At 49.0% G+C, this 16,492-nt stretch overlaps 1 protein-coding gene across 9 annotated transcripts in view; it reads right to left on the bottom strand.

The window, feature by feature from the left end:
• ryr2a (ryanodine receptor 2a (cardiac)) overlaps window positions 1–16,492 on the bottom strand; it is a 368,722-nt gene that overhangs the window by 336,482 nt on the left and 15,748 nt on the right. For 4 of the 9 annotated variants that reach the window (XM_090217869.1, XM_090217870.1, XM_090217871.1 and 1 more), the window contains exons 6-8: window positions 8,447–8,522; window positions 4,617–4,773; window positions 1,424–1,588 (exon numbers count right to left, since the gene is read on the bottom strand). In XM_090217869.1, coding sequence (XP_090073995.1) covers window positions 1,424–1,588; window positions 4,617–4,773; window positions 8,447–8,522 — 398 coding nt within the window. Of the gene's footprint in view, window positions 1–1,423; window positions 1,589–4,616; window positions 4,774–8,446; window positions 8,523–16,492 lie in introns of those variants that run through there. The other 5 variants (XR_016491186.1, XR_016491187.1, XM_090217867.1 and 2 more) reach the window with 2 other exon arrangements.

Raw genomic sequence — 16,492 nt, 5'->3', positions numbered from 1 at the left:
ACACACAATACCACATAATGACAAAGCTAAAAAAATAAAAAATAAACTGTGTTTTAGAAATGTTTGGAAATGTATAAAAAACAATGAAAAACGGAAATACCTTATTTACATAATCAGACCCTTTGTTATGAGATTCGGTGCATCCTGTTAACATTGATCATCCTTGAGATGTTTCTCCAACTTGATTGGAGTCCGACTGTGGATTGGAGTCCGACTGTGCATTTCAGAGCAAAAACCACCAATCTTTGGCCTGAATGCCAAGCATCACGTCTGGAGGAAACCTGGCACCATCCCTACGGTGAAGCATGGTGGTGCTCCAGGGTTTTCAGGATCTCAGACTGGGGGGGGGTGAAGGTTCACCTTCCAATAGGACAACGACTCAAACCACACAGCCAAGACAATGCAGGAGTGGCTTTGGACAAGTCTCTGAATGTCCTTGAGTGGCCCAGCCGGAGCCCGGACTTGAACCCGATCAAACATCTCTGGAGAGACCTGAAAATAGCTGTGCAGCAACACTCCCCATCCAACCTGACAGAGCTTGAGAGGATCTGCAGAGAAGAATGGGAGAAACTCCCCAAATACAGGTGTGCCAAGCGTGTAGGGTCATACCCAAGAAGACTCAAGACTGTAATCGCTGCCAAAGGTGCTTCAACAAAGTACTGAGTAAAGGGTCTGAATACTTATTTAAATGTCAAATTTCAGTTGTGTTTTTTTATACATTTGCAAGAATTTCTAAAAACATTTTTTTTGCTTTGTCCTTATGGGGTATGGTGATGTCATTATGGGGTATTGTGATGTCATTATGGGGTATTGTGATGTCATTATGGGGTATTGTGATGTCATTATGGGGTATTGTGATGTCATTATGGGGTATTGTGATGTCATTATGGGGTATGGCGATGTCATTATGGGGTATTGTGATTTCATTATGGGGTATTGTGTTGTCATTATGGGGTATTGTGATGTCATTATGTCATTATGGGGCATTGTGATGTCATGATGGGGTATTGTGATGTCATTATGGGGTATTGTGATGTCATTATGGGGTATTGTGATGTCATTATGTCATTATGGGGTATTGTGATGTCATGATGGGGTATTGTGATGTCATTATGGGGTATTGTGATGTCATTATGGGGTATTGTTATGTCATTATGGGGTATTGTGATGTCATTAAGGGGTATTGTGATGTCATTATGGTGTATTGTGATGTCATTATGGGGTATTGTGATGTCATTATGGGGTATTGTGATGTCATTATGGGGTATTGTGATGTCATTAAGGGGTATTGTGATGTCATTATGGGGTAGTGTGGGTCAGAGTAGCAGAGAGGAGATGAGACAGTAATGTGCTGTACCGTATGTTAATGGACAGGCTGTACTGTATTGTGGGTCAGAGGATCAGAGAGGAGATGAGACTGTACCTTTCTCTGCACGCCACCCATGCGTGCACACTTAGCGTCCATGGCCTGGTAGGTGAGCCACAGACAGGTGTCCACATGTTGGATATAACACACGGAGTCCCCATACTTGATATCAGGAACACCCATGCCATCCACCTCCTTCTTTGGCCCCAAGTCCAGCTTTTCCTGGAGAAGGAATGGAGATGAGACATGATGATTAATGAACATCATTTATAATACAAGGGACAAGGGGTTGTAGTTCGGTATGAAATCATTATCATTATTAACAGGCTGTAGTGCAGAATGACCCCTGCTCTGACCCCTCCTCTCTCTGTCTCTCTGTCTCTCTCTGTCTCTGTCTCTCTCTCTCTCTCTCTCTCTCTCTCTCTCTCTCTCTCTCTCTCTGTCTCTGTCTCTGTCTCTGTCTCTGTCTCTGTCTCTGTCTCTGTCTCTCTCTCTCTCTCTCTCTCTCTCTCTCTCTCTCTCTCTCTCTCTCTCTCTCTCTCTCTCTCTCTCTCTGTCTCTCTCTCTGTCTCTGTCTCTCTCTCTCTCTCTCTCTCTCTCTCTCTCTCTGTCTCTTCTCTCTCTGTCTCTCTCTCTCTGTCTCTCTCTCTCTGTCTCTCTCTCTCTCTCTCTCTCTCTCTCTCTCTCTCTCTCTCTCTCTCTCTCTCTCTCTCTGTCTCTGTCTCTGTCTCTCTCTCTCTCTCTCTCTCTCTCTCTCTCTCTCTCTCTCTCTCTCTCTCTCTCTGTATGAAATACAGCTGAGTGCCAGCAATGTATTAGATGTGATATATTCATTATTAACAGACTGTAGTGCAGAATGACCCCTGCTCTGACCCCTCCTCTCTCTCTCTCTCTCTGAAATAAACACAGAAACAATGACAAACACACACACACACACACACACACACACACACACACACACACACACACACACACACACACACACACACACACACACACACACACACACACGTCATTGGTTGAAGAAATGCAACCTCAACACTCCTGATCCTACAGTCATAACTCATCACACCAACATGAGAGAGAAGAGAACAGCAGGAGAAGGCTGAGTCCCTAATAGAGACAGAGAGCTGTGGGAACAATGAGAGAGAAGAGAAGAGCAGGAGAGGGCTGAGTCCCTAATAGAGGCAGAGAGCTGTAGGAACCATGAGAGAGAAAAGAGGGGAAGGAGAAGGCTGAGTCCCTAATAGAGGCAGAGAGCTGTAGGAACCATGAGAGAGGAGAGAGGAGAAGGAGAAGGCTGAGTCCCTAATAGAGGCAGAGAGCTGTAGGAACCATGAGAGAGAAGAGAAGAGCAGGAGAGGGCTGAGTCCCTAATAGAGGCAGAGAGCTGTAGGAACCATGAGAGAGAAAAGAGGGGCAGGAGAGGGCTGAGTCCCTAATAGAGGCAGAGAGCTGTAGGCACCATGAGAGAGAAGAGAGGAGGAGAGGGCTGAGTCCCTAATAGAGGCAGAGAGCTGTAGGAACCATGAGAGAGGAGAGAGGAGAAGGCTGAGTCCCTAATAGAGGCAGAGAGCTGTAGGAACCATGAGAGAAGAGAAGAGCAGGAGAGGGCTGAGTCCCTAATAGAGGCAGAGAGCTGTAGGAACCATGAGGGAGAAGAGAGGGGCAGGAGAGGGCAGATAGATGCACAGAGATGTAGAGAGCTGTAGGAACCATTAGAGGACAGCTAGATGTAGAGAGCTGTAGGAACCATTAGACGACAGCTAGATGCAGAGAGCTGTAGGAACCAGTAGAGGACAGCTAGATGTAGAGAGCTGTAGGAACCATTAGACGACAGCTAGATGCAGAGAGCTGTAGGAACCAGTAGAGGACAGCTAGATGCAGAGAGCTGTAGGAACCATTAGACGACAGCTAGATGCAGAGAGCTGTAGGAACCAGTAGAGGACAGCTAGAAGCAGAGAGGTGAGAGGAACCATGAGAGGACAGCTAGATGCAGAGATCTGTAGGAACCATTACAGGACAGAGAGCTGTAGGAACCAGTAGAGGACAGCTAGATGCAGAGAGCTGTAGGAACCAGTAGAGGACAGCTAGATGCAGAGAGCTGTAGGAACCAGTAGAGGACAGCTAGAAGCAGAGAGGTGAGAGGAACCATGAGAGGACAGCTAGATGCAGAGATCTGTAGGAACCATTAGAGGACAGAGAGCTGTAGGAACCAGTAGAGGACAGCTAGATGCAGAGAGCTGTAGGAACCAGTAGAGGACAGCTAGATGCAGAGAGGTGAGAGGAACCATGAGAGGACAGCTAGATGCAGAGAGCTGTAGGAACCAGTAGAGGACAGCTAGAAGCAGAGAGCTGTAGGAACCATTAGAGGACAGCTAGATGCAGAGAGCTGTAGGAACCAGTAGAGGACAGCTAGATGCAGGGAGCTGTAGGAACCATTAGAGGACAGCTAGATGCAGAGAGCTGTAGGAACCAGTAGAGGACAGCTAGATGCAGAGAGCTGTAGGAACCATTAGAGGACAGCTAGATGCAGAGAGCTGTAGGAACCATGAGAGGACAGCTAGATGCAGAGAGCTGTAGGAACCATTAGAGGACAGCTAGATGCAGAGAGCTGTAGGAACCAGTAGAGGACAGCTAGATGCAGAGAGTTGTAGGAACCATTAGAGGACAGCTAGATGCAGAGAGCTGTAGGAACCAGTAGAGGACAGCTAGATGCAGAGAGCTGTAGGAACCATTAGAGGACAGCTAGATGCAGAGAGCTGTAGGAACCATGAGAGGACAGCTAGATGCAGAGAGCTGTAGGAACCATTAGAGGACAGCTAGATGCAGAGAGCTGTAGGAACCATTAGAGGACAGCTAGATGCAGAGAGCTGTAGGAACCATGAGAGGACAGCTAGATGCAGAGAGCTGTAGGAACCATGAGAGGACAGCTAGATGCAGAGAGCTGTAGGAACCATGAGAGGACAGCTAGAAGCAGAGAGCTGTAGGAACCATTAGAGGACAGCTAGATGCAGAGATCTGTAGGAACCATTAGAGGACAGCTAGATGCAGAGAGCTGTAGGAACCATTAGAGGAGATGTAGGAACCCATCACTTCACATCAATCTGTTCTATATAACCGCAGCACACAGCTTCCATCACCCAACATCTCACTACCAGAGACTCCAGCCTCTGTGTGTGTGTGTGTGTGTGTGTGTGTGTGTGTGTGTGTTCATTAGTTTGCATGGCTGAGCCAGGCTGAAGTGTACCTTGGAGGGGCGGAAGCAGAAAGCAGTAGACTTGACGTCAGCCTTCTCCTTGTCCATCAGCAGCAGGCCCTTATCCTCCATGATACTGAGGTACTTCCCCGTGGTCACATGACGGAGACGGAAGGGTTGACCCCAGCGGGTGTGGCTGCCGCTCCACCTACAGAGAGGGAGACAGAGAGAGAGAGAGACAGAGAGACAGAGAGAGACAGAGAGACAGAGAGAGACAGACAGAGAGAGACAGAGAGAGAGAGAGAGAGAGAGAGAGAGAGAGACAGAGAGAGACAGAGAGACAGAGAGACAGAGAGAGAGAGAGAGAGAGAGAGAGAGAGAGAGACAGAGAGACAGAGAGAGAGAGAGAGAGAGAGAGAGACAGAGAGGCTATATAAATACATTTGATTTGATTTGATTTATTTCTATACTGTCCTCTCCTGTAGATGTACAGTACTATCTATAACCCCAGACCTATTTCTATACTGTCCTGTAGATGTACAGTACTATCTATAACCCCAGACCTATTTCTATACTGTCCTCTCCTGTAGATGTACAGTACTATCTATAACCCCAAACCTATTTATATAATGTCCTCTCCTGTAGATGTACAGTACTATCTATAACCCCAGACCTATTTATATACTGCCCTGTAGACGTACAGTACTATCTACAACCCCAAACCTATTTATATACTGCCCTGTAGACGTACAGTACTATCTATAACCCCAAACCTATTTATATACTGTCCTGTAGATGTACAGTACTATCTATAACCCCAGACCTATTTCTATACTGTCCTCTCCTGTAGATGTACAGTACTATCTATAACCCAAACCTATTTCTATACTGTCCTCTCCTGTAGATGTACAGTACTATCTATAACCCCAAACCGTCAGTCTGACACAACACAACCCAACACAACACAACAGAACACAGCAGAACCCAACACAACACAGCAGAACCCAACACAACAGAACACAACAGAACACAGCACAACACAACAGAACACAGCAGAACCCAACACAACACAGCAGAACCCAACACAACAGAACACAACAGAACACAGCAGAACACAGCAGAACCCAACACAACCCAACACAACAGAACACAGCAGAACCAAACACAACCCAACACAACAGAACACAGCAGAACCCAACACAACCCAACACAACAAAGCAGAACCCAACACAGCAGAGCACAACAGAAGAGAACAGAACACAACAGAACACAACAGAAGAGAACACAACACAACCCAGCAGAACACAACACAACACAACAGAACCCAGCAGAACCCAGCAGAATCCAACACAACACAGCAGAACACAACAGAAGAGAACAGAACACAACAGAACACAACAGAACCCAACAGAACACAACAGAACCCAACACAACAGAACCCAACAGAACCCAACAGAACACAACCCAACAGAACCCAACAGAAAACAACAGGCTACAACACAACCCAACAGAACCCAACAGAACCCAACAGAACCCAACAGAACCCAACAGAACCCAACAGGCTACAGAGGGCAGAGTATGTATATTCGACCCCTAACCCTGTCCTCATCAGAAACCATGAACACTACAGTATGTCCAATCAGCCCTGATACAAAACAAGGAGAGACATCTCTGTGTCATCAGGGGACTCCTGTCATGCTGTTTGTAATTAGACACTTCACTGCAAACAGTCTGTGTGTCTATGACTCTGGATGGGAGGAGGGCTCGTCTTCTCTCCACAGACTGGGGTTGACAGAGACACTGTACACCACGGTTGGCAGTGGGCCCTGCTGACAGAGACAGTCTTACTGGGAGCTCTATTAACACCGTCACACGTACAACCCCAGGTCAGGATACAGGGTCTAAAAGGAGTCAATACCATGCCCTCTCACGGAGACATCTCCCTGCCCTCTCACGGAGACATCTCCCTGCCCTCTCACGGAGACATCTCCCTGCCCTCTCACGGAGACATCTCCCTGCCCTCTCACGGAGACATCTCCCTGCCCTCTCACGGAGACATCTCCCCGATCTACACTGCTGGGGTCAGAGAGTTAATGGTCTCTGTAGAGGGATAATATTACAGTGTCTATAGAGTGATAATATTACATTTATATTTATCCCTGTGTTTCCTGACTCTCTGTACCAGTGTATTTATCCCTGTGTTTTTTCCCTGTTCTACTGTACCAGTGTATTTATCCCTGTGTTTCCTGTCTCTCTGTACCAGTGTATTTATCCCTGTGTTTCTGTCTCTCTGTGCCAGTGTATTTATCCCTGTGTTTCCTGTCTCTCTGTACCAGTGTATTTATCCCTGTGTTTTTATGCTCTCTGTACCAGTGTATTTATCCCTGTGTTTCCTGTTCTCTCTGTACCAGTGTATTTATCCCTGTGTCCTGCTCTCTGTGCCAGTATTCCTGTGTTTCCTGCTCTCTGTACCAGTGTAGTTATCCCTGTGTTTCCTGTCTCTCTGTACCAGTGTATTTATCCCTGTGTTTCCTGTCTCTCTGTACCAGTGTATTTATCCCTGTGTTTCCTGTCTCTCTGTACCAGTGTATTTATCCCTGTGTTTCCTGTCTCTCTGTACCAGTGTATTTATCCCTGTGTTTCCTGTCTCTCTGTGCCAGTTTGTCTTGTCTCTTTCAAGTCAACCAGCATGTTCCATGCTCCTGCCTTTGCTATTCTCTCTGCCTGCCTGACCAGTCTGCCTGCCCTGACCTCGAGCCTGCCTGACCAGTCTGCCTGACCAGTCTGCCTGCCCTGACCTCGAGCCTCCTGACCAGTCTGCCTGACCAGTCTGCCTGACCAGTCTGCCTGCCCTGACCGGTCTGCCTGCCCTGACCTCGAGCCTGCCTGACCAGTCTGCCTGACCAGTCTCCTGACCAGTCTGCCTGCCCTGACCAGTCTGCCTGCCTGACCTCGAGCCTGCCTGACCAGTCTGCCTGACCAGTCTGCCTGACCAGTCTGTACCTCCTGGACTCTGATCTGGTTTGGACCTTTTATTGTCCACAACCATTCTCTTGCCCTTGCTCCCTTTACTTAACCGTGTCTGCAGCAGGGTCTGGTCCTGAACCCTTATCGTCTATAAGAGTCTAGTGTTGACAACCCCCCCCCCTCCCCCTGTCTGCAGCAGGGTCTGGTCCTGAACCCTTATAGTCTATAGAGTTCTAGTGTTGACAACCCCCCTCCCCGTGTCTGCAGCAGGGTCTGGTCCTGAACCCTTATAGCCCTGGTCTAGTGTGACCCATCCCCCCCGTGTCTGCTGAGCAGGGTCTGGTCCTAAACCTTATAGTTTCTGAGTCTAGTGTTGACAACCCCCCCCCTCCCCGTGTCTGCAGCAGGGTCCTGAACCCTTATAGTTTCTGGTCTAGTGTTAACAGTCCCCGTGTCTGCAGCAGGGTTCTGGTCCTGTACCCCTTATAGTCTATAGAGTCTAGTGTTGACAACCCCCCCCCCCGTGTCTGCAGCAGGGTCTGGTCCTGAACCCTTATAGTTTATAGAGTCTAGTGTTGACAACACCCTCCCCCGTGTCTGCAGCAGGGTCTGGTCCTGAACCCTTATAGTTTATAGAGTCTAGTGTTGACAACCCCCCCCCTCCCCCAATCTTGTCTGCAGCAGGGTCTGGTCCTGAACCCTTATAGTCTATAGAGTCTAGTGTTGACAAGTTCCCCGTGTCTGCAGCAGGGTCTGGTCCTGGACCCTTATAGTCTATAAGTATAGTGTTGACAACCCCCCTCCCCCGTGTCTGCAGCAGGGTCTGGTCCTGAACCCTTATAGTCTATAGAGTCTAGTGTTGACAGGTCGGCATTGTCATCCAGAGGCGAGATGAGATCTGTCGTTCAACTCACGCCACTCGTAGGTTCTCCAGTCTCCAGAGGGAGCGGGCGTGGATGGACACAGCTTCCCCCCTCGTAGTGCACCGTCCTGGGGAAGAAGAGAAGTGAGTGGGGGGGGGGGGGGTGGGAGGTGGGTATCAGCCATGCTTCCACAGACCAGACCATTACACTGGTCTGTATTCCTGAGAGATGAAGAGCCTGCTGCTGATGTCCTCATCAAGCACATCTTCACACGTTACACACTTCACCTTGGTTTGGAGGAATACGACAGGAACATCTATGGGCAACTTATTTCATTTCCTTCCAGGTTCTTCTGCTGTGTTTCTCTGTGGATAGTGAGGGCAGTATCTAGGCCTGCAGTAGTGTGGGCAGTATCTAGGCCTGCAGTAGTGGATAGTGAGGGCAGTATCTAGGCCTGCAGTAGTGTATAGTGAGGGCAGTATCTAGGCCTGCAGTAGTGGATAGTGAGGGCAGTATCTAGGCCTGCAGTAGTGTATAGTGAGGGCAGTATCTAGGCTTACAGTAGTGGATAGTGAGGGCAGTATCTAGGACTACAGTAGTGTATAGTGAGGGCAGTATCTAGGACTACAGTAGTGGATAGTGAGGGCAGTATCTAGGCCTACAGTAGTGGATAGTGAGGGCAGTATCTAGGCTTACAGTAGTGGATAGTGAGGGCAGTATCTAAGACTACAGTAGTGGATAGTGAGGGCAGTATCTAGGCCTACATCAGTGGATAGTGAGGGCAGTATCTAGGCTTACAGTAGTGGATAGTGAGGGCAGTATCTAGGACTACAGTAGTGGATAGTGAGGGCAGTATCTATGACTACAGTAGTGGATAGTGAGGGCAGTATCTAGGCCTACAGTAGTGGATAGTGAGGGCAGTATCTACGCCTCCAGTAGTGTATAGTGAGGGCAGTATCTAGGCCTGCAGTAGTGGATAGTGAGGGCAGTATCTAGGCCTGCAGTAGTGGATAGTGAGGGCAGTATCTAGGCCTCCAGTAGTGGATAGTGAGGGCAGTATCTAGGCCTGCAGTAGTGGATAGTGAGGGCAGTATCTAGGCCTGCAGTAGTGTATAGTGAGGGCAGTATCTAGGCCTGCAGTAGTGGATAGTAAGGGCAGATTCTAGGCCTGCAGTAGTGGATAGTAAGGGCAGTATCTAGGCCTGCAGTAGTGTATAGTGAGGGCAGTGTCTAGGCCTGCAGTAGTGGATAGTAAGGGCAGATTCTAGGCCTGCAGTAGTGTATAGTAAGGGCAGTATCTAGGCCTGCAGTAGTGTATAGTGAGGGAAGTATCTAGGCCTGCAGTAGTGTATAGTGAGGGCAGTATCTAGGCCTGCAGTAGTGTATAGTGAGGGAAGTATCTAGGCCTCCAGTAGTGTATAGTGAGGGCAGTATCTAGGCCTCCAGTAGTGGATAGTGAGGGCAGTATCTAGGCCTCCAGTAGTGGATAGTGAGGGCAGTATCTAGGCCTCCAGTAGTGTATAGTGAGGGCAGTATCTAGGCCTCCAGTAGTGTATAGTGAGGGCAGTATCTAGGCCTCCAGTAGTGTATAGTGAGGGCAGTATCTAGGCCTGCAGTAGTGGATAGTGAGGGCAGTATCTAGGACTACAGTAGTGGATAGTGAGGGCAGTATCTAGGACTACAGTAGTGGATAGTGAGGGCAGTATCTAGGCCTACAGTAGTGGATAGTGAGGGCAGTATCTAGGCCTGCAGTAGTGGATAGTGAGGGCAGTATCTAGGCCTACAGTAGTGGATAGTGAGGGCAGTATCTAGGCCTGCAGTAGTGGATAGTGAGGGCAGTATCTAGGCCTACAGTAGTGGATAGTGAGGGCAGTATCTAGGCCTGCAGTAGTGGATAGTGAGGGCAGTATCTAGGCCTACAGTAGTGGATAGTGAGGGCAGTATCTAGGCCTGCAGTAGTGGATAGTGAGGGCAGTATCTAGGCCTGCAGTAGTGGATAGTGAGGGCAGTATCTAGGCCTCCAGTAGTGTATAGTGAGGGCAGTATCTAGGCCTGCAGTAGTGTATAGTGAGGGCAGTATCTAGGCCTCCAGTAGTGGATAGTGAGGGCAGTATCTAGGCCTGCAGTAGTGTATAGTGAGGGCAGTATCTAGGCCTCCAGTAGGTTCAGTAGGTTCATACCAGGAGGGTTTAACAGGTTCAGTAGGTTCATACCAGGAGGGTTTAACAGGTTCATACCAGGAGGGTTTAACAGGTTCATACCAGGAGGGTTTAACAGGTTCAGGAGGTTCATACCAGGAGGGTTTAACAGGTTCAGTAGGTTCATACCAGGAGGGTTTAACAGGTTCAGTAGGTCCATACCAGGATGGTTTAACAGGTTCAGGAGTTCCATACCAGGAGGGGTTAACAGGTTCAGTAGGTCCATACCAGGAGGGGTTAACAGGTTCAGTAGGTCCATACCAGGAGGGGTTAACAGGTTCAGGAGGTTCATACCAGGAGGGGTTAACAGGTTCTGTAGGTTCATACCAGGAGGGTTTAACAGGTTCAGTAGGTCCATACCAGGAGGGTTTAACAGGTTCAGTAGGTTCATACCAGGAGGGTTTAACAGGTTCAGTAGGTCCATACCAGGAGGGTTTAACAGGTTCAGTAGGTCCATACCAGGAGGGTTTAACATGTTCATACCTGGAGGGTTTAACAGGCTCAGTAGGTTCATACCAGGAGGGTTTAACAGGTTCAGTAGGTACATACCAGGAGAGTTTAACAGGCTCAGTAGGTTCATACCAGGAGGGTTTAACAGGTTCAGTAGGTCCATACCAGGAGGGTTTAACAGGTTCAGTAGGTTCATACCAGGAGGGTTTAACATGTTCATACCAGGAGGGTTTAACAGGTCCATACCAGGAGGGTTTAACAGGTTCAGTAGGTCCATACCAGGAGGGTTTAACAGGTCCATACCAGGAGGGTTTAACAGGTTCAGTAGGTCCATACCAGGAGGGTTTGACAGGTCCAGTTGGTCCATACCAGGAGGGTTTAACAGGTTCAGTAGGTCCATACCAGGAGAGGTCAGGAGGTTCAGTAGGTCCATACCAGGAGAGGTCAGGAGGTTCAGTAGGTCCATACCAGTAGGGTTTAACAGGTTCAGTAGGTCCATACCAGGAGAGGTCAGGAGGTTCAGTAGGTCCATACCAGGAGGGTTTTACAGGTTCAGTAGGTCCATACCAGGAGGGTTTAACAGGTTCAGTAGGTCCATACCAGGAGGGTTTAACATGTTCATACCAGGAGGGTTTAACAGGCTCAGTAGGTTCATACCAGGAGGGTTTAACAGGTTCAGTAGGTCCATACCAGGAGGGTTTAACATGTTCATACCAGGAGGGTTTAACAGGCTCAGTAGGTTCATACCAGGAGGGTTTAACAGGTTCAGTAGGTCCATACCAGGAGGGTTTAACATGTTCATACCAGGAGGGTTTAACAGGCTCAGTAGGTTCATACCAGGAGGGTTTAACAGGTTCAGTAGGTCCATACCAGGAGGGTTTAACAGGTTCAGTAGGTCCATACCAGGAGGGGTTAACAGGTTCAGTAGGTCCATACCAGGAGGGGTCAGGAGGTTCAGTTAGAAGAGTGTACACGTACATTAGGATTACATAACAACCTTCTATTTAACATCCAAAGGCACCATGACTTGAGACAATCCTTTCCGGATTGGTGCAATGCCTTTAACTTCCCACAGATCGTTTGGGGTAGAGGTTCTTCGATAACAAGGACAGAGGCTGCTGAAGTGTGTTTAACGATGACAGGAGGTCCAGGGAGGCCAGGTGAAACTGATTCTCTGGAGGAAATGTATATTTCAGGCTGCTGAGAGCTAGGCAGTGTACCTTCATCCATCCATCCATCCATCTCTCTCTCTCTCTCTCTCTCTCCCTACCTCTCTCTCTCTCCCTCCCTACCTCTCCCTACCTCTCTCTTCCTCCCTCCATCCATCATCCCTCCCTCTATCCATCTCTCTCCCTCCCTCTCTCTCCCGCCATCCATCTCTCTCCCTCCCTCCATCTCTCTCACTCCCTCCATCATCCCTCCCTCCTTACCTCTCTCTCTCCCTCTCTCCCATCATCCCTCCCTCCCTACCTCTCTCTCCCTCTCTCCATCATCCTTCCCTCCCTCCCTCCATCCATCTCTCCCCCCCTACTACCTCTCTCTCCCTCCCTCCCTTCATCCATCCCTCCATCCCACTTCTTCTCAATCCCTCTTTCCATCTCTCTCCCTCCCTACCTCTCTCTCCTTCCATTAATCTCTCTCCCTCCATCCCTACCTCTCCCTCTCTCCCTCCCTCCATCATCCCTCCCTCCCTCCACCCATCTCTCTCCCTCCCTACCTCTCTCCCTCCCTCCATCATCCCTCCATCCCTCTCTCCATCCATCACTCCCTCCCTCCATCCCACTTCTTCACAATCCATCTTTCCATCTCTCTCTCTCTCTCCTTCCCTACCTACCTCTCTCTCTCTCCCCCTCCATCCATCCCTCTTTCCATCTCCATCTCTCTCCCTCCCTCCAACCATCCCTCTCTCTCTCCCTCCCTCCCTACCTACATACCTCTCTCTCTCCCTCCTTCCATCCATCCCTCTTTCCATCTCCCTCCCTCTCTCTCCCTCCCTCCCTCCCTCCATCCCTCCCTCTTTCCATCTCCCTCCCTCCCTCCATCCCTCCCTCTTTCCATCCCTCCCTCCCTCCCCTCCCTCCCCTCCCTCTTTCCATCTCCCTCCCTCCCTCCATCCCTCCCTCTTTCCATCTCCCTCCTTCTCTCCATCCCTCCCTCTTTCCATCTCTCTCCCTCCCTCCATCCCTCCCTCTTTCCATCTCCCTCTCTCTCTCCCTCCCTAAAGAGTAGAACTACCTACTCTGTTCTCTTCTTTGAAGCAGAACAGTGGATGCCCTACTTTGAAGGTAAGCCCACACACTTCTGCATCCAAGGAAAATGCACACACACACACACACACACACTGCGTACAAACATTACACTTTGGGTAAAAGCCGACTTTTATTCCTCTGTGTGAGAGCAGCTCTCCTAGAGCCCTTCATCCCAGCATGCTCTGCTGCATTGACGTCCTATCAAACACCAGAGGATCGATTATGTTTACCCTGCTGCTTTACTGACAGTCCTGACCCTACTGACAGTCCTGACCATAGTCCTGATCACACTGACAGTCCTGACCACACTGACAGTCCTGACCACAGTCCTGATCACACTGACAGTCCTGACCCTACTGACAGTCCTGACCACAGTCCTGACCACACTGATAGTCCTGACCACACTGACAGTCCTGACCACAGTCCTGATCACACTGACAGTCCTGACCCTACTGACAGTCCTGACCACAGTCCTGATCACACTGACAGTCCTGACCCTACTGACAGTCCTGACCACAGTCCTGACCACACTGATAGTCCTGACCCTACTGACAGTCCTGACCACAGTCCTGACCACACTGACAGTCCTGACCACACTGACAGTCCTGACCACACTGACAGTCCTGACCACAGTCCTGATCACACTGACAGTCCTGACCCTACTGACAGTCTTGGCCACAGTCCTGATCACACTGACAGTCCTGACCACACTGACAGTCCTGATCACACTGACAGTCCTGACCCTACTGACAGTCTTGGCCACAGTCCTGATCACACTGACAGTCCTGACCACACTGACAGTCCTGATCACACTGACAGTCCTGACCACACTGACAGTCCTGACCCTACTGACAGTCCTGACCACAGTCCTGACCACACTGATAGTCCTGACCCTACTGACAGTCCTGACCACAGTCCTGACCACACTGACAGTCCTGATCACACTGACAGTCCTGACCACACTGACAGTCCTGACCACACTGACAGTCCTGACCCTACTGACAGTCAGGACTGTGACCACACTGACAGTCCTGACCACAATGACAGTCCTAATCACACTGACAGTCTTGACCACAGTCCTGACCACACTGACAGTCCTGATCACACTGACAGTCCTGACCACAGTCCTGATCACACTGACAGTCCTGAGCCTACTGACAGTCCCGACCACACTGACAGTCCTGACCACACTGACAGTCCTGACCTTATTGACAGTCCTGACCACATTGACAGTCCTGACCACACTGACAGTCCTGACCACAGTCCTGATCACACTGACAGTCCTGACCCTACTGACAGTCCTGACCACAGTCCTGATCACACTGACAGTCCTGACCCTACTGACAGTCCTGACCACAGTCCTGATCACACTGACAGTCCTGACCATACTGACAGTCCTGATCACACTGACAGTCCTGACCACACTGACAGTCCTGACCCTACTGACAGTCAGGACTGTGACCACACTGACAGTCCTGACCACAATGACAGTCTTAATCACACTGACAGTCCTGATCACACTGACAGTCCTGATCACACTGACAGTCCTGATCACACTGACAGTCCTGACCACAGTCCTGATCACACTGACAGTCCTGACCCTACTGACAGTCCTGACCACACTGACAGTCCTGACCCTATTGACAGTCCTGACCACACTGACAGTCCTGACACTATTGACAGTCCTGACCACACTGACAGTCCTGACCCTATTGACAGTCCTGACCCTACTGACAGTCCTGACCACAGTCCTGACCACACTGACAGTCCTAACAGTCCTGATCACACTGACAATGTATACTGTGATGGTCCTGTTAAACCAGGCTATACTGTGATGGTCTGTTAAACCAGGCTATACTGTGATGGTCCTGTTAAACCAGGCTATACTGTGATGGTCTGTTAAACCAGGCTATACTGTGATGGTCCTGTTAAACCAGGCTATACTGTGATGGTCTGTTAAACCAGGCTATACTGTGATGGTCTAGTTAAACCAGGCTATACTGTGATGGTCTGTTAAACCAGGCTATACTGTGATGGTCTGTTAAACCAGGCTATACTGTGATGGTCTAGTTAAACCGGGCTATACTGTGATGGTCTTGTTAAACCAGGCTATACTGTGATGGTCTGCTAAACCAGGCTATACTGTGATGGTCTAGTCTGGGAGTGAGCCCACCCACAGGCTATACTGTGATGGTCTAGTTAAACCGGGCTATACTGTGATGGTCTGTTAAACCAGGCTATACTGTGATGGTCTAGTCTGGGAGTGAGCCCACCCCCAGGCTATACTGTGATGGTCTGTTAAACCAGGCTATACTGTGATGGTCTGTTAAACCAGGCTATACTGTGATGGTCTAGTTAAACCAGGCTATACTGTGATGGTCTGTTAAACCAGGCTATACTGTGATGGTCTGTTAAACCAGGCTATACTGTGATGGTCTAGGTAAACCAGGCTATACTGTGATGGTCTGTTAAACCAGGCTATACTGTGATGGTCTGTTAAACCAGGCTATACTGTGATGGTCTGTTAAACCAGGCTATACTGTGATGGTCTAGTTAAACCAGGCTATAATGTGATGGTCTGTTAAACCAGGCTATACTGTGATGGTCTGTTAAACCAGGCTATACTGTGATGGTCTAGGTAAACCAGGCTATACTGTGATGGTCTGTTAAACCAGGCTATACTGTGATGGTCCTGTTAAACCAGGCTATACTGTGATGGTCTGTTAAACCAGGCTATACTGTGATGGTCCTGTTAAACCAGGCTATAATGTGATGGTCCTGTTAAACCAGGCTATACTGTGATGGTCTGTTAAACCAGGCTATACTGTGATGGTCTGTTAAACCAGGCTATACTGTGATGGTCTGTTAAACCAGGCTATACTGTGATGGTCTGTTAAACCAGGCTATACTGTGATGGTCTAGTTAAACCAGGCTATAATGTGATGGTCTGTTAAACCAGGCTATACTGTGATGGTCTGTTAAACCAGGCTATACTGTGATGGTCTAGGTAAACCAGGCTATACTGTGATGGTCTGTTAAACCAGGCTATACTGTGATGGTCCTGTTAAACCAGGCTATACTGTGATGGTCTGTTAAACCAGGCTATAATGTGATGGTCTGTTAAACCAGGCTATACTGTGATGGTCTGTTAAACCAGGCTATAATGTGATGGTCTGTTAAACCAGGCTATACTGTGATGG

This window comes from Oncorhynchus mykiss, chromosome 23, assembly GCF_057628025.1.
Source record: "Oncorhynchus mykiss isolate SJ-2025 chromosome 23, ASM5762802v1, whole genome shotgun sequence".
NCBI lineage: Eukaryota > Metazoa > Chordata > Actinopteri > Salmoniformes > Salmonidae > Oncorhynchus > Oncorhynchus mykiss.
The sequence above is the reverse complement of the archived record's forward strand: the minus strand, read 5'-3'. Positions and strand labels throughout refer to the sequence as shown.